A 17,647-nucleotide genomic window follows, 5' to 3' on the forward strand; every position below is an offset into this window, starting at 1 on the left:
CCAGGAGGAGAAGTTGTGGGGCAGCAGCACAGTGCAGGGTAACCTGATAATGACTAACACATCGCTGTGTGCCCCACCAGCTGCGCCATCTGAATTAGAACGATCTCATATAATCTTCACAACAGACCCACTTTATAGATGAGGAAACTTAAGCTCTGATCGAATAGCCAGGAACTGCCAAAGTAGGCATTTAAAGCCCAGGAATCTGACTCCAAGGCCAGGGCCGAGGTTCCAGCCAGTGCAGCTGCTTTATGTGATGCTTCAGGTGGGTCAGTTCCCTCCTGTGGGCCCGTCTGGCTATGAGGGGGTTCGACGAGGAGACCTCTGAGGATCCTACCAGCCCTCACCAGCGACTAGTTCCAGCGTGGCGTTTTCCACTCGGCCACTGTGAGGCTCTAATCACGGGCCCCGTGAAGCAGTCAGGGTCGGGGCTGCCGAACTAGAAGAAGCCCATTTTCCACAGACTCCTGGACCTGTGTCCCGTGAGCTGTGCTGTTTATTCAGGGTACTCCCAAAGGGGGCCTTATTGGACCCTGGCGACAAACTTCTGGAGGTGAAGGTGACACCAGCGTATGCCGGCAGGCCAGGTGTGCTGCCAGGCTGGGCTTGTGGAGCAAAATGGCTCCCACCCACACCCTGTCCCTCGTCAGCAGGCACGCTCACCTTTCCAGGGAACACTCGTTAAGGGCTTCTTGGTGCTAAGTCGTTTGTGGACGTTAGCCCGCTTAAACCTCGCTTACAGCTCTGAGATAACCACCATGTTCCCCCATTTTAAAGATGAGGAAACTAAAGCTTAGAGAGGTGAAGTTATAATATTTGCCCCAAACTCCACAGCTAATGAGGGGTGCGAGACAGCATACTGCCTGCCACACCCACCAGGCAGCCTTTGTCTTGGGTCCTGCTAACCATGCAGACTCGACTCCCACAGGCTACACTGGGGGTGGCGCTCACGCTGCAGACAGACCAGACACCCTGCCAGCATGAAGCAGGCCTTTCCGGTGGAGCAGTCCTTGCAGAGCCCACAGTCATCCACGACCATTCTTTGTTGCCCAGGGGACAGCTCAGGTGCAAGGGGATAAGACATGTTAGGGAGAAGTGGGGTTCACCCTGGTTTAGAAGCATCGTGCCACAGGGCAGCCAGTGACTCCCTAGTGCCATAGGCACAGCTTCCAGGTCCCCGTCAGGGACGTGCCTACTGGGTCCCTGTGCTCGGGAAGCCCTGCAGGAGGGCTATTTACAGTCTATGCACAGCACTCCTAGACCAGGTGATTTACAGTTAGGGGTCATTTTTATCATAAGCACTGTTGCCTTGAAATGGTTGACATTCCATTTTTATCTGGTTTCCAAGGGAACAGAACTAGAAGGGTAACCAGATGTCAAATTCTGCAGAAGGGGAAAGGATTTGTTACCGTTTCACTCATGCTGCCCTAACCTCTGGGGTCAGAATTGAACGTCATTTAAGAGAACAAGCAAAAAAAAAACCCAAAACCTCGACTTCTGAAACTGTTTCACAAAGCCAAGCCTTCTAATAGTGACCCGAGTCATCCAAAGAAGCTGAAATGGTGTCCGGTGGGTGAGACCACACCACTGATCCCGACAGGGCAGCCACCCACAAAGCGGGAAGGCGTGTGGGGAAGTGGGACTGGGGGACAGAGGCCTCCGGCAGCAGCTTCCTGGGCCCACCCTCATCGCCATGACAAGGAGCGACATTGACTCCAGTGCTGAGGAACATCAGGAAGGAAAAACCCAGGCACTTCAGGAGAGAAGAGCGCAGGCTCCGCTCAGGGCTGAATCCTTGGGGAACCTCTCTGCCCCGTCCCCACCTGTGGTCCCTCCCCACGTGCCGGCTGTGTGGCCCGTGTCCCCGGGCTCCGCTGTGTCTCTGTTGCCCAGGCTGTTAGTCCTGAGCGGAAGTGTCCACAGCACCCTCTTCAGCATCTTTGTGGAACAACCCAGAGACCCTTCTCTGGGCTGTGTCACCGGTGGGCCAAGTGGACACAGTTTCTGCCCTCGTGCCCGATGCCACGACCCCTCCTCAGAAGAGCCACAGGTGACTTGCCCCTTGTCTTACAAATAAAGTTGAAAGCGCGGAAAACTGTCTTGCCTAGGAGACTCCAGACGCTCCCTCCTGCCCCTGTTGTCCCTCAGCTTTTTTGCAGCCTCCTTACCTTAATGCCCCGTCACCCCATCCCATCAGGGAAGCTCCCCAGCTGGAAACGTCCAGGCCAAGCGTGAGAACTGTGTGTGTGTGTGCTTGTCCTCCAACACCAAAGCCACCGAGGATGCTGCCAGGGGCCAGCGGCCAGCAGGTCCCAGGGTACAGACACCAGGCCCGAGATATCTGTGGGCAGCTGGGCTGGTCCTGTCAAAGGATGGGCAGGAATCAACAGGCAGCCGCTGGTAGGCAAGGGGAGGAGTCAAGACTGAGGCTGGAGCGTCCCGGGGCCCGGATGGCGAAGGCTGCGTCCACACCACTCTTCCCCTGAGTTCCAGTCTGTTCTCCTGACAGCCTGTCCTCTCCCACTTAACGGCTGAGCTCAGCCCTCGCCCCTGCCCCGTCCCCTGCCCCTCAGCTGGGGTCCCTGGTTGGTTCGCGCAGACACCCATGCTTGCTACGGTGTGGAGGATCGCAGCCACAGGCGCCACCAAGTGGACACTCCAGGTAACGTGAGAAGAGCCCTATCCCAGCCTCCCTCTGCCCCTCATCTTCGGGCCCGCCTTGCATTTTTTTTTTCTCATTCTTTTACTTTATATATTTGTTTACATCTTTATTGGAGTATAATTGCTTTACGATGGTGTGTTAGTGTCTACTGTATAACAAAGTGAATCAGCTATACGTATACATAGATCCCCATATCTGCTCCCTCTTGCGTCTCCCTCCCTCCCACCCTCCCTATCCCACCCCTCTAGGTGGTCACAAACCACCACCGAGCTGATCTCCCTGTGCTGTGCAGCAGTTCCCACCCACGTTTCATTCTTAACTTTAAATTCAAGAGGTTTTCTTCCTCCAGTGCCAAGTAGGGGTTGTCAGTAAGGTCACAGACATCCAGTGAGAGGACTAAAAGGGGCTGCTGTTCCACAACGCTGAACTCGTGTCCGCCATCACCCAGCTGTTAGCCTGAGATGCTGTAAATAACCCAGTTTACACTGCGGTGCGTTTCAGTATGTGAAATATCATTTTGGAAATACTTACAATGAAAGACAATTTTTACCCCCGCCAATAAAGAAGTGGAACTGATGTTCAGCTCACGTAAGGCTGTTAACAGAGCCCAGGGAAATATGTAATACAATCGTTTAAAGAGATTTCCAGCAAGAATGGGGAAAGATTTGGCACTCAAATCAGTTGGGGAAATTTCATGCCAAACAGCTGCCTGATAGCGAGGCCCCTAGAGAAGTATGTTATGTTCACGTGTTCGTTATGTTCTCTGGTACAGCCACGTGTGTGCTCATCTGTCAGGGCGCCTCTCCCGGCCAGCTGTCTGTCTCTGCATCATGACTCGAGTTAACCGTCCAAGACAGCCACAGCCCCCACTTGTTACTGTGAGAGCAGCTCGTGATGGCAGAGTCCAGAGAGGCCTGAAAGAAAGGGGGAAGCCTGGAGAGCTTAGAGCCGTTATTCCGTAACTCTTGGCCGTGGATGCAGAGGCGGGTCAGCCCTGGCTGCTGGGTCCCTCCCCCGAGCCTCAGTGCCACCACCTGGGGCCTCGGGCCTCCTCCTTTCCTCCACGCCACAGTCTCCTTTCTCAAGTGCCCCACCCAAGCTTCTGCCTCAGTCTCTCAGGGAAACAAATTCATCGGCATCTTCAGAACGGCTGCTCAGAGAAAGAGGCAGCCTTCTCCCCATGCTGTCAAGCAGCTTCCCCAGTCTGCAGTATCCGCTTTTGGACACCACCACCCCCTGCCCCCGTCCCCTCACCCCATCGAGACTTCCAGAAGCAGTGTGGGAAAGTGCTACCTACATCTGCATCATGAAAAGCACTTTCAAAGCCCCCACCCACCCAGGAACAGATTTCTGCATTAACAAAGGCTGTGCACCACCCTAGTCCTGGTCCCCGGTCAAACAGCAGGTGACAACCCTGTCCTTCAAAAGACATGGCCGCGCCTGACCTATTTCTCAGGGCTCTTCTGGACAGCAACCTCCATCTCTGGCAAAGAGAAGAGCCTGGTGTCACGGGAGCCGTGGAACCAGCTGCGTTCTGATCCATTCTGGGAGCAGCTGGGCCCTGTCCGTGCTCAGGGGAGCCTGGGATTGGTGACTGAGGTGGGAACCTGCGTGGGCAGGAGGGCCCGGAGAGACCTGACAGAAGGAGGAAGTAGGTCTTCAGTCCCTGGGCTCTAGGAGCTGCCCCGAAGAAGCCCCACACGAAGCTGCATGAGATATCCGTTTACACTGGGGTGGGGAGTAGGGAGGACTTTTCCTGGCTCACTTGCCAAGCCTAGAAGCATTGTTGACTCTCCTGAGATCACAGAGGTGGCTGCACGGGCCCCACCCACTCCCTACAGCCCTGGTTCCCCCTCCCTGAGCCAAGCCCTCAAGCACCCTGGGGAGCTGCTGGGTAGGGGGCAGGGGTCTGTGGGAGTGGAGGGCTGGCACCTCCCACTCTCCCCCAGGAACCATCAGGACATGAGGGTCACAGGCCTCCCTATTCCTTCTATTCCCGTTTGCCCTGAACGTCCCCACTCCAGCAGTGGTGGCCCCCAGGCCCTGACTGCCTCAAGTATCCAATCTGAAGAGATGCAGGCCAGCGGCACCTGCCACACAGACCGGAGGCTGAGCGTATGGGGGCGAGTAGAGGGGCTGGTGTGTGCACGTGTGTGCTCAGCTCAGGAGTGAGGACCCCTGGCCTAGCGGGAGGTGGTGGGCGACATACACGAGGGTCCAGCTCTGACCCTCATTCCGCCCCTCCTCACTTCTGCTCTCTGGACCCAAACCAGAGGATCTGGTCTAGATGAGCCTCGTCGAACTGTACGTATATATGCAAAGGCCATCGTTCTGGGGAGGGGCCGTAGCTTTCATCAGTGTACCCAAAGCAGAAGAACCTCGCTCTAAAACCCGCTGACCCAGCCTGACCCCTTCAGAACCTCTGCTGGGCTCACCCCGGCTTCAGAGCAGGCAAGGAGAAGCACAGGGGGGCCGCAACCAGTCCTCAAAGCCCTGGGTTAAGGCTGCTTCTCCAAAGGCCCCTTGAAAAGGTTTCTCTGGTGCCTGGAGGCTGGGCAGGAAACCCTGAAGGCATCTAGGAGGCCCCAGCCTGTGGATTGGTGAAGGAAGACAGGCCCACTGGGGCCAGTGAAAGGATGGGGGGAGGCGTGCCTCAGAGACCTGAGTTCCGGTCCCCTCTGCCCCGCTGGGAGCACAGGTTCGCAGTCCTCCCTCCTGTGGGATGGAGCGGCAGGTCCACATGCTCTGTTCTCTGGCTCAGCCCTGTCTGACTCTCCTCTTTCCTGTCCGAGGCTTTGGGCGGGTGGCGGCCCTCTGCCCACCCTCGCTCTCTGGCTCCACCCAGCCCCCGCCAATCTGTGAACCTCCTGGGAGCCTTGGCCCCTCCGAGTCCCCTGGGAGGCCCTGGGCTGACCTGAGAGCCCAGGGCCCCGGGAGGAGTGGCCAGCGGTGAGGAATCCCAGAAGTCCCTCCGAGGGAGACCCCTCTAGAGACCTCCAGGAAGAGATCACCGCGACACAGGTGCAGGAGCCCCTCATGGAGCCCCCAGGCAAGCGGCCCCTGCAGGAGCTCCCCGCAGAAGAGTCCGTGTCTGAGGACTCAAGTACCAAGGCGGCTCCCAGCAGGCATGTTCTCTACGTGGGCCACCTGAACCCCCAGTTCTCAGTGCCTGTGCTCGCCTGCCTGCTGCGAGACGCCCTGGAGCGGCTGGAGCTGCCGGTGGCGCGGGAGCACATCCAGGTGGTGAGGCAGCCACGCAAGGCCTACGCGCTGGTGCAGGTGGCCGCCCACGAGGACACCCTGGCCTCCCTGCCCTGGCGCCTACGCACGGCCTTGGAGGAGCACCAGGTCATCCAGGAGCTGGTGGCCCCTGGGAAGGAGCTGGTGCTGGGTGAGGGCCGGGAGCCCTCAAACCACAGAGAGGTGAGCGAGGCTTTCCCCTAGCCTCACTCGCGGCAGGCCTGGGTGTGGATGGCCTGTGCTGGGTGGGGGTGAGGGGTGCCTTGGAGAAACTGGGGACAAATCTGCAAACTTGGGGGCTGCTACTCAAATGACTATGGTCCCAGAGGGACACTGGAGGGACACTGACCCTTAGAGTTTGCCTCCAGCCTGGAAGCACAATGAAGGAAGACCCGAGTATCGAACCCTCCCTGGGCCCGTCTGCATCCGGCCTCTGGGCCGGGTCAGCCCAGGCACGAGGATACGCAAGGGTCCTGGCTTTCTCCTTGGCCGACCTCATCGGTTCAGTTGCAAAAACCAACACCTGCTCTGCCGGGCAGTACTGCAGAGAGTAGAGGCTCCACCCTGCCCTCAGGGAGCCAAGCTTCTATGAGCCAAGAAGGGGCAGACCTGGAGCTGGAGGAGGACCCAAGAGGGTCCTCCCTGCTCTCTGGGGACAAATTCCCCGGGGAGTGAAATCCAGGCTGGGGCTTAGGCAATGGGACAGGCACTTGGGGAAGGACATCCCCAGCAGAGGGATGTGGCGCATATGAGGGGACAGGGTGGGGATGGATGCATTTGCAGGGTGGGAAGCCGGGTGCTGTCCCTGGAGCTCGGGCTGCCAGGGGACTGAGGAAGAAAACCAGGCCAGAGGGCAGGGGCCAGGCCACCAAGGGCTGTGAGACCAAGGCAGAGGCAGCAGAAGGTCGGCTTCTGTGGGGGTGGGAGGGAAGAGTCAACTCACGTTTGAGGCGGTGGTAGTCACTCCGCAGGATGGGTGATCTTGGTTTGTCTTTTCCTTCGGGATGAAGACTCCATGCCATTTAAACTGTTGCAGAGCTAAACAGCTAAACGGGCTTACATTTCAAGACCTGTGGCCTGATGGCATGTTTGTATGATAGCTGGTGGTTTTCTCAAGTCTCCGCTAAGTTTGTCTCCGCTGGGAGCTGCAGCGCTGGTAGGGATGTGCCTCTCATCACTACACCCCAGCCCACACTGAGCTCCCAGCCCTGGAAGCCACCTCTGGAGGCTGGAGGGCAGCAGGGAGCTAGGGAAGGGTTTTAAGGGAGGAATGACAGTGTGACTTGCATCTGGGGTCAGCGAAGAGGATGGATAGGACGGGGAGAGCCTGGAGGCAGGGAGTCCGATGGTGAGGCCCAGAGCAGGGAAGTGGCCCTGAGCAGGCTGCTCCCAGAGCCCTTGAACAGGGCAGAAACCGTGAAAGGGACTCAGGAGGGCCGGAGGAAAGTGGAAATTCAGGAGGACTGGTTCAGCAAGGCTTTCAGGGAGATCAGGAAGAGGGTGGCATCTCTGGGAGCACCTCTCAATTCAGACATGCAGCTCTGTCACAGGGGACCTCAGGGTGCCGAGGTGTCTCCTGGGATGATCCAACCCTGCGCCTCAGAGGCCGATCCGTAACCCAAGTGGGAAAAGAATGGCTGCAGGTGTCCCAGGTCCCACCTGGGAAGGACAGTTCTTCCTACCCATGTGCATCCCATAGTTCACCTGGGCAGAGGGCAGCCTCAGGGGAGCACTGGCTTGTTCCAGCCCCTGACCCAACAGGGTTTCCCGCATTGGCCTTGGGATGGTGGGCAGAATTAGCCCCCTCTGCCTGGGAGGAGCGTCAGGACGCCCGTGTGGGCTGGGCCCTGGGTGGATGGGGCAGGTGGACGGGGGGATTCTGGCTGCCTGTCCCTCCTTTGGCCGCCAAGGTCAGGGCTCCCGGCTCTTGCCTGGGCCCATATGCCCCGCTCTTATCCCCCACCCCAGCAGAAGGAAGACAGCAGCCCGAGCCCCAGCCCCAGCCCCATCCTGGGCTCCAGGCCCCGGCTGGCCTGGCTCGCCGGACCCCTTCCTACCCAGGCCCCTACCCCACGGCAGGACTCCCCAGGCCGGCCCAGTGGCACGCGCTCAGACAGCGCCATCGCGCACCAAGAGATCCTGGGCCAGGAGCGCCTCTTCCAGGGCGCCTTCCTGGGCAGCGAGACACGCAACGTGGAGTTCAAGAGGGGGGGCGGCGAGTACCTGAGCCAGGCCTTCAAGCACCACCTGCGTCGCTACGTGTGCGCCTTCCTCAACAGCGAGGGCGGCAGCCTGCTGGTGGGCGTGGAGGACAGTGGCCTGGTGCAGGGCATCCGCTGCAGCCACCGTGACGAGGACCGCGTGCGCCTGCTGGTGGACTCCATCCTGCAGGGCTTCAACCCCCAGGTCTTCCCTGACGCTTACAAGCTCACCTTCATCCCCGTGGTCAGCACCTCTGCCACCGGCACCCTCCTCAAGGTGAGCCCTGCACCCAGCGCCCCCAGGCTGCCCCGGAGCCAGAGAGGCGGGATTGGGGCTGCACACCGTCCGGTGCAGCGCCCGCAGAGCTGCCGTTGCCCTTCCCCAGGTGATCCGCCTGAGCGTGCACGCCCCCAAGGCCCAGGCCCAGCCGCAGCTCTACGAGACGGACCAGGGGGAGGTGTTCCTGCGGCGGGACGGGAGCATCCAGGGCCCCCTGTCCGTACGCGCCATCCAGGAGTGGGGCAGGCAGGTAAGTGGCCCAGGCCAGGCAGGCAGGGTAGGGGCCACGCTGGCCCTGGGTCCCTCGGCCACCCACTGGGTAGGCTCGCAGCTGTCGGGTTTCCTCTGGTGCTCCCCAGGGGCTGGACTGCAACAGCCCCGCTACCTCCGGTACTCCTCTGCGGTGTAGCTGGGGCCGCCGGGAGAGTGGAATGTTGAAGTTCTAAGACAAACCAGAGGGCTGCGTACTGCATTTGGGCGGAGGCCCTTAAGACGGGGAGGCAGTGAGTGCTGGACACAGCACTTGGACACAGTCCCAAGGAAAAGCCTTTTCAAGAGAGAAACATAGGTGACAGAAAAACAGAAGAGGCCAAGGGGCTGACAGAGAGGGAGAAGGACATGGCGGGGGGCTGCCAGCCTGAGCCCGCCCCGGTACTTGTGCAGGCTGCGGAGGACAGGTCACCCCAGCGTCTGGGATGCTGGCAGGACTCTCCCCGAGACCCCAGGGCTGACTTGGTCAGGGGACTTGGCTCCTCCACCTACCAGGGCCAGTACGGTGCCCAGAGACCTTAAGCAGGCCCCCCAGGCTCTCTGGGCCTTCCCTTCCTCCACCAGTTCAGCCCCGGTTCTGAGATGATGTCAGCTTAGGCACGCTTCTCCGATGTCCCCTCAGAAGTGGACGGCTGAGCTGAGCAAGCTGGAGGAGAGGCTGCGGGTGCTGACAGCCGAGAAGGAGCAGCTCCAGCAGCAGCTGCAGCGGTACAAGCCCATCTCCTGCACCTGCTGCGTCCTGTGAGGGCCCAGCGCTCTACCTGGAACACACAGGGCTGTCCTACTGACCCTACGTCCCCCCAGTAAAACCAGTCTGGGCTGCTCAGAGGTGGATGGGAGCTCTGCACTTGCTGGCTCCTTCTACAACAGTGTGCTCACACGGGCTGGTCCCCACGTGGTGTCAGTCCTGAGCAGACCCCGATCTGTGTAGCTGAGAAATTGTGCTTAGCACGATCCCCAAGGCAACTTACTTTCAGAAAGAACATGTAAAAACTTGGCCAGCGCTCTCCTTGGGCTGAGCTGTAAGGGACCGTCCCTCTGGGTCTCTGACTCCCGTTGGCTAGGCAGGTCCAGAAAGGGACTTGTCACCTTGGGAAAGCCCCTCTGCAGATGGCAAAGTACATTGATAACTGCAGTTACAGGGTGGACAGGCCACCCTGCAGACCCACCCCTGGCTTGCTGGGATTTGGGACTGTCAAAGCTCTGTAATAAATCACATGCCCCCAGGCAAGAATGGTTCTTTCTAGAACACTTGGCTGGTTGGATGCAGCTGGGTAGAGTCCCATGCCCAGCCCATTTCTGTCCAGGGAGCCCTGAGTTCCTCCCCCTACAAAGCTAAGGAGTAAGGGGGTAAGGAGCCTGGATGGTTGGGTCCCAGTCCATCTCCGCCTTGAAGACGGGTACCTTAGGGCAAATCACAATACTTCTGCTTTAGTTTCTTCATCTACAGGACAATAGGGGACAGCTGGCACCCTGCTTCTCTCCAGCACACACCAACACCTGCACAGGGTCTGACTTCCATTCCATGCACCCTCCAGCCACTGGAGAGGATTCCTGCTCTGGCCATTTCCCCTGTCATCTCCACCAGTGGAGCCAGAGGCTCTATAAAGCCAACATCTGCACCCGGGCAAGAATGGTTCTTTCTAGAACAGGCCTGGGCTCAAAGACCTCCAAGAGCTCCCCATTTCACCAAGAGCAAAGCCCAAATATCAGTCTACACAATCCCCCCTGACTTGGCTCACCTGCCCTCAAGGCCTCCTGCCTCTTGCTACTGCATTCCAGCTACACTGACCAACTTGTTTCATGAGCACACCGGCCTCAGGGCCTTTGCACTGGCTGCTTCCACCGCCTGGAATACTCCACCCTCAAGTGGAAAGGAACCTCCCTACCCATTCTATTGCAAATTACTCTCTTCTTCCCTGCTTCCATCTATTTCTTTCTGCAGAGCACCTGTCAGTCACACTGTAGCTTTTATTTGTTGTTTCCTCCTCACTAGAATGCATGCTCATGGGGACAGGGATTTTGGTCTGTTTTGTCCACTGCTTTAAGTTTAGAAACTAAAACATAGCTGGCATGCGGCAGATGCCCAGTAAATATTTGCTGATGAAAGAATCAAGGATACTCCTAAATTTGGGGCCTGAGGCACTAGAAAACCATGAAACTTTGTCGAAGAGGGTATTTCACAGGACTGGGGGTCCATGGAACACACTTCAGTGATCCCCTCTCCCTCCCCCAGCCTAGAGGTCCCTGGCCACATCCATGGAGTAGACAACAGAGGACCCCTCGTGGGCCAATCACAACTGCTCTGAAACTTGGTTTTCCCATTTACCAAACACACTGGTTATAGGGACCTAAGGTGGTAATGGATGCCCAACTCATGATGGACTACCAACCCACTGAACTGCTCGGGGTCACTGACCTTAGGGCCTGAGCCAGCTTCTCAGAAGCCACTGAAGAACTGCACAGAGGGGCTTCCCTGGTGGTGCAGTGGTTAAGAATCCGCCTGCCAATGAAGGAGACACAGGTTCGAGCCCTGGTCCAGGAAGATCCCACATGCTGCGGAACAACTAAGCCCATGCACCACAACTACTGAGCCTGTGCTCTAGAGCCCGCAAGCCACAACTACTGAGCCCACGTGCCACAACTACTGAAGCCTGCGCGCCTAGAGCCCGTGCTCCGCAACAAGAAGCCACGACAATGAGAAGCCTGCACATCGCAACGAAGAGTAGTCTCCGCTCGCCACAACTAGAGAAAGCCCACATACAGCAACGAAGACCCAACGCAGCCATATATAAAATAAATAAATAAGTAAAATTACAAAAAAAAAACAAAACCTGCACAGAGGATGTGCAGCTCGAGAGGTCAGAGGGGACCCGCTGCTGAGCGCCCCCCTCGAGCCAGGCGCCAAGGATGCCCAGGCACCGCGGCCCTCGGAGGTGCTCTACAAAGGCAGAACCTGTCCGGATCACCAGTGCTGAAGAGAAGGGTGGGGGGACTTGGCCAGGCTTACTCCCCAAAGAGAAACCTCCGGGCACTGGGCAGCCAACACTGGGCGTGCAGGCCACCCTCCGTGCAGTCTCGGCTTCAGCCCTCGGCCCTGCTACTGCCCTGTCTCCACAGCCAGGGTGGTAGGCTGGTCGGGCTTTGCAGCCCCTGGAGAGCCATCCTGGGGGCGGGGGGGGGGGTCCCTTCTCTAGAAAGGTTATGCAAGCAGCCAGCACTTCACAACCAGTCAGCGGAGGACTTCTCCAAGCAGGGGCGGGCACAGCTGACCCTGAGAGGCTTTGAAAACTGCCCACTGTCGTAGGGAGCTGCTGTCACCAACAGGCGTAAGAGCCCTCAGTTTGCAGAATGGCTTTTATAAAAATGACTGAAGACTGTCTAATGGGACCACCAGATGGGAGAAGGGGTTAGAATTCACCCAGTCAGCCACATTCAAAGCACCCAAACAAGTATGAAGGCCTCTGTAAGTGAAGACATTGTAACTCAGCCCGTGAGAAACACGGACAGAGGCAGCTGGGTTGCCCTGGGTCAGGAAGCGGTATTCCCACACGGGCTCTGGGGCCTCAGCCATGATGGCGGCCTCGGACCAGTGCATGGAGGGACAAGAGGGAGCCCGCCTCCTTTCTGGGTCCCTCTGATGGAAGGGCTGTGCCAAATGGTGAGAAACATTTTTCTCCCAACACCCCCTTTCCAAATGAAAACCAGCAAAGCCTGCCGACCGTTGACAAACAGCCCGGCCCGAGCCCTGAGCCTCGGCCTCAGACACACTTTGCAGAGGAGCTGGCTCATGGGCAGGTGGTCCCAATGTTGCCAACGTGCCACTAGGAGCGTGGATTCAGTAGCTCGAATTTCACTGTGGAGGGAAAACCAGCGAGGCCGATGACCTGAAATCGGAAGGCCTGGGTGCAGGAGGGCTGCCGGGGAGCGGACGGGGGCGGTGAGGCTTCTCTGTACCTCTACGTGCCGAGAACCTAAATTTGAAGCCTCTTTGGAAAATTCTGGTTCCTATTAAAAAGAAAGGCTCCTCTCTTAGCTTTTAAACAATCAGATCACCCACCTCAGCTGCTGCTCCCGGGGAGGACAGCCCGGCGCTGACGGCTCAGGGGACGCACACACGCCGGGCCCGCACTCAGACGGCGCCCACCCGGCTGCGACACAAGCACTCCAAACAAAGTGTGTCTCTTGCTCTGCGTTATTTATTTCTTAAGTTAGAGTATACACCGAGTCCAGCCAGGATATAATGGGCACGAGCTCTGCCTGTCGTTATACCACATTAAGAAAATAGCTTTTCATACATTGCATTTCAACCGTAGTAACACCATTCTGGAAGGCAAAAGTCCCCTTGAGCAAAGCTGTAAAGTTCCCTCGAGCAAAACCCCATATGAGAGGGGTTTAGAGGCAGTTTCCCCAAAAGATTCTTTGTTAAGTGACCCCTTGATGCAAGGAGTGATTCCCGAGAAGAGAAGCGCGGCTTCTAAACTCAGACGTCAGAGAGACAGAGTTCTTGCCGTTCTGTGTGACGCCAAACTGACCGTCCTTTTGGACAACGAGTCCTCCAGCACAGGGCAGGGCCGACTCTGTTTCTGGTTTCACGGCTCTTGCTCAAGCAGTGCCCTCGGGTTCCGGCACTGGGCTGTGAGCACCAGCTGGACTCACCCCTCTCTGCCCACACAGGCCGCACGGCCCACCTTTTATAATGGCCTCGGCATCGGGGGAAGGAACAGCTACACGCTCGAAGCCACAGTGACGCAAGGTGGCTGGAGAAGCGCGGTGACCGATGGGCTCCCCTGGCACCCGGCCATCACCCGCTCCGCCTGGATGTCCTGCTTCTCGCCCGAGGCTGGAGGACCGCAAAGGAGAGTGTGGGACACCAGTCAGCACAGCGTGCGGGAGCCGGGACACATGGCGGGACATGCAAGTCACAAATACCTTCCCTCAAAATAAAATAATCTTAATAAAAACATAATTTAAAGGAAGTGTCAAAAGCTGAATGTAAAATCAAAGCTGTAAACTCCTGAAGTCCAAAGGCTCTCTTCAAGAATCATCCCTGTTTAAAAAAAAAAAATGAGCTATTATATGATGTATGTTAAAGTAAAGAAGTTAGGATTTGTAGTCAGCTGCTACGGTAAACTATGCCTGGTTTTCATCGAGGACCAGTCGTAGTAGGAGCCTAACACGAATGAGAAGCTAAATTTCTGATGCCTATGGAATTATACATTTTCAAGACCTTACATGGACTCCACCTCTGCCCCAATACAAGTGTTCTTTTCCACAGCACCAGGCTCTTAACAGTGCCACTGACAGGGACTACATGCTCCAGGGGAGGCAGTTAGAAATTCCATATCACTGACCAAATATCTACCCCTTTACTGTTACAAAGTTTCCTTTCTCTCCACAGCAGTTACTTAGACTATCAAACTGCCTACAGCAAACTATCTGGTGAAGATTAATGAGTACATCAGTGCTAAATGCTGACCTGGCAGAGTAGGCAACCAATGCCCTCCTCCTGATTTAGACCTACTTCTCATGTCACCCACCGGACTAAGCTTATCACAGGCCAGGCAGCTAGGGGCCATGGGACCGTGAGAGCAGACCTGCGAGTGAAGAGGCCCCCTGGTGGAGAAGGCAAGGTGTGCAGGATTCAGGGAGGCCGCCTGCCCGTGCCTGAGGCAGGAGCTCATCTTACCTGTGGGGGGAGCCCCACATCCCTGGTTCTCCCTTGGACCCTACAGAGTTCCGGCTGATGCCCCAGCCTCCTTCTGAGTGTATATTTCTGCCGACAGTTCGCTCAGTTACCTTAATGGGAATTTATACAATTCTCGGCAGTCGCCCACAGCTACTGCACTTTATAAACTTACGTGGTCACAAAAGACAAATATTCCAAGTTTGTTCAATAACTGCTCCGATTTTAACGGATTTGAAGAATAAGCAGCAATCAACACAAAAGTGTTGTATGTATTGGTTTTAAAGCACTTCTGGGGCTTCCCTGGTGGCACAGTGGTTAAGAATCCGCCTGCCAATGCAGGGGGCATGCGTTTGATCCCTGGTCCGGGAAGATCCCGCATGCTGCAGAGCAACTAAGCCCGTGCGCCACAACTACCGAGCCTGCATGCCGCAACTACCGAAGCCCACGCGCCTAGAGCCCGTGCTCTGCAACAAGAGAAGCTACCGCAATGAGAAGCCCGCGCACCACAATAAAGAGTAGCCTCCGCTCACCGCAACTAGAGAAAGCCCGTGCGCAGCAACAAAGACCCAATGCAGCCAAAAAAATAAATAAATAAATAAAACTACTTTTAAAAATAAAGCACTTCCTGGTGCAAGCTTGAGGGTCTGCAGAAATGACACTATGTTTTCCTACCTGTCACCTCCTTCAAGATCTCCAAGTTTACAGCTACATGAAATAACATGGCTCTAAGAATCCAGTTCCCCCAGATTTGGTCAGATTGGCACCTGAATGTAGCAATCGGCAAGGAGACAATTGCCCCGTGCCTGGTGTCCCCCTGCTGGAGTCCCCAAAGCAGGGTGGGTAGATGTACTGTAACTGGGACGGGGCGGGGAGGGGGTCTCACCCATTTGATGCCCACGCTGACCTGACCACTTACACCCTCTGGCAGATGAAAATTTTCAACACTAAACTTTCAGGATATCCTTACAATTCTATTGTTATCACCATTGAAAACAAAATAAAACTAAAGCTTAAAAATATCACTTACGTTACCATCAGTCATGATTTATTGATGGAAACTTCAGTTCAGTGATTTCAGAGTCAGGGGAGCTGCTCCCACTTCTGTCACTGTAGGTGTCCCTGTAGAATTCAGATGGTTTATCCATCAGCTCCCACCAAACACTTGCTTCACTTCCCTCATTCTATAGCCACCACTACCACAGGGATGCTTGTCTGCACACAGCAGAAATCAGAGACATTATATATTTAGCAGAAAGCTGCAAAGGCATTTTCTTCTTCTTGTTACAGAAGATACACATTCGCTTTATACTTCAGTCATGATGCCCTAACCACCGAGACAGGGTAACCGACTGGTTCCAGATAAAGGTAGCAGTAGGGCATGAAATCCACCCAGGCTGTGGCCGACACCCCGATGAAGAAACACGGTTCCCCATTGACTACAGGGTCCCAGATGTGATCGTGGCACCAGATGCTGCAGAGGGGGAGACCTGGCCACCATGCCGGGTGGCTGGGGAAGGCCAGGGGTGGCACAGAAGCAGCCTGAGAAAACCCCAGAGAAGGAGAGGAAGCTTGCGTGTCAGCATGAGAAGCGCCCAGCAAGGCTCCCCGTTCCTGTGGTTTTGCTCATCACTGATGGTGTGATGATGGCCCGCTGGAAGGCATCAGTGACCACTCGAGGGACTAAGGGAGCGTAACCCCACCTGGGTGAGAGCCTGCAGCCTTTCTGGAGGTAATGAGGGAGCCTCCCCACGGAGGCCAGGAGGAGGCCAAAGTACGGTGGGGAAGGCTTGATAGGTCTGGACAGGAACTCAGGGTGATACTGAACTCCAACGAAAAAGGGATGATCTGAAACAGAAATGCGAAAGAACCAGCTTCACTGTGTGTCTGCGTAACGTGAAAGATGGGAAAAATCTGGTTAAATGCTCCACATGTCTGCAGACCCTAAAATGATTTGAAAACAACTTATTGGGAGCCTGGGTAGAGGCAACCCCAAAGCACAGGAGAACCGATGCTCTCCCACCTGCACACTGTCACCCTGCGGCCAAAGGCGCCTCCTCTCCAGGTTCCTGCCACCCTTCCCCTCGCCACCCCACGCCCACCCCCAGCTCCCTGACTTGCGCGGGATTGAGTCCTGCAGGTCACGTGAGACTAGGCTTGAGAACCAAGTCCAAGCTCTCATTCTGAAGAACGAGGACCTGAAGCCAGAGGTCAAATGGCAAGGCCGCAGCGCAAGGGTCAGCCACCCGGGGCCCCAAACCTCGCTCACCAAGACCCCCAGACAGCGCCGCTGCCTGATGCGGTTAGGTCAAGGACAACAACTTATACTGCTGTGTTCTCCCCACATGCCAAGAAAGCCTGACTAAGTTCCCCACTAAACACAACGGCCCAAGCGATCACCTTCCAACTCCACAATTTCCATTCTCTCTCCTTCAACATCTTGGCCAACAAACTTCAAGCCTTGCTCCTCCAAACTCTTTTTCAAGGCTGGATTCACCTGTCGAGGCATGAAGAACAATTTTGCTGGGCTCTCAGCTGACTGCGTGTCCGGCGTAACAGAAAGGAGAAAATGTGAAAGGTCACAGAGCTCAAATCCTCACCTCAAATCTGTGGCGGTGCCTCTCTTCCAGGTAATCTGCATCTCCGTAGAGTTTCCCTGGCAAAAGAAGCAGGCTGGCGTAAAGGGTTCCGATTTCACAAAGGAAGCTATTCACAACCACATCTTGCTTCCCGGGTTGCTCCTTATCCTACCCGGCCAGGCCCTCTGAAGGTTATTTCTATGACTCTCCTACTGAGCCCACCGCCTGCTCTAGCAGCACAGTTCAGACTAATTCTTGGGCCTTGACTCTTTGCAACCAAGGAAAACTAACAGAAACAGACTTTCACCACCACCTCTCACACGTGACTACAGAGGCACAAAGCGCTCTGGCGGCACCCAAAGCCGCACAGCACCTGCTGTGCCTGGGGACCCAGCGCGGCCCGTGCCAGCGGGTGTCTTCCCTGAGCCAGGTGAGACCCCCAAACCACAGGACGTTAGAGCCGGAGGACTGGACGACCACCTACTCAAGTGATGCAAACTACGGTGCCTCCAAACCCCAGATAGATGCACGGGTGCCCTGCCAACGATGACAGTTCCCAGTGGGAAGAAAAGAAAATCCAATCGAGTTCTTTTAAGTATTTTCCTCCTCAAATTTCCCCTACGTCTTTAGCATATATTAGTACTTGTAGAATAAAATCTATTTAGGTTGAACCGGATGAGACTAAAATTTTTGTGGGACAAAAGTCACCAAGATCAGCAGTTTCATCTG

The 17,647-nt window shown here is 56.3% G+C and overlaps 2 protein-coding genes across 6 annotated transcripts in view; one reads left to right on the forward strand and one right to left on the reverse strand.

Moving 5' to 3' along the window:
- The first annotated feature begins 5,698 nt into the window (after positions 1-5,698).
- On the forward strand, positions 5,699-9,398 carry SLFNL1 (schlafen like 1). Its single transcript, XM_060288383.1, has 4 exons — positions 5,699-6,085; positions 7,871-8,380; positions 8,490-8,633; positions 9,276-9,398. The coding sequence occupies exons 1-4, from the start codon at positions 5,699-5,701 to the stop codon at positions 9,396-9,398; spliced, it is 1,164 nt and encodes a 387-aa protein (XP_060144366.1).
- Positions 9,399-12,841: 3,443 nt separating this feature from the next.
- The window catches only part of CTPS1 (CTP synthase 1), a 30,367-nt gene continuing 25,561 nt past the window's right edge, over positions 12,842-17,647 (reverse strand). For 4 of the 5 annotated variants that reach the window (XR_009565662.1, XR_009565659.1, XR_009565663.1 and 1 more), the window contains exons 15-18: positions 16,940-16,995; positions 16,740-16,836; positions 15,370-16,187; positions 12,842-13,703 (exon numbers count right to left, since the gene is read on the reverse strand). Coding sequence is in view for 1 of the 5 variants with exons in the window: in XM_030867639.2 (XP_030723499.1) it covers positions 15,377-15,461; positions 16,043-16,187; positions 16,740-16,836; positions 16,940-16,995 (383 nt within the window). In the remaining 4 variants the exon portion in view is untranslated. The remainder of the gene's footprint in view (positions 13,704-15,369; positions 16,188-16,739; positions 16,837-16,939; positions 16,996-17,647) is intronic. The other variant, XM_030867639.2, reaches the window with a different exon arrangement.

The sequence above is a fragment of the Globicephala melas genome, chromosome 1 (genome assembly GCF_963455315.2).
Source record: "Globicephala melas chromosome 1, mGloMel1.2, whole genome shotgun sequence".
NCBI classification, from domain to species: Eukaryota; Metazoa; Chordata; class Mammalia; order Artiodactyla; family Delphinidae; genus Globicephala; species Globicephala melas.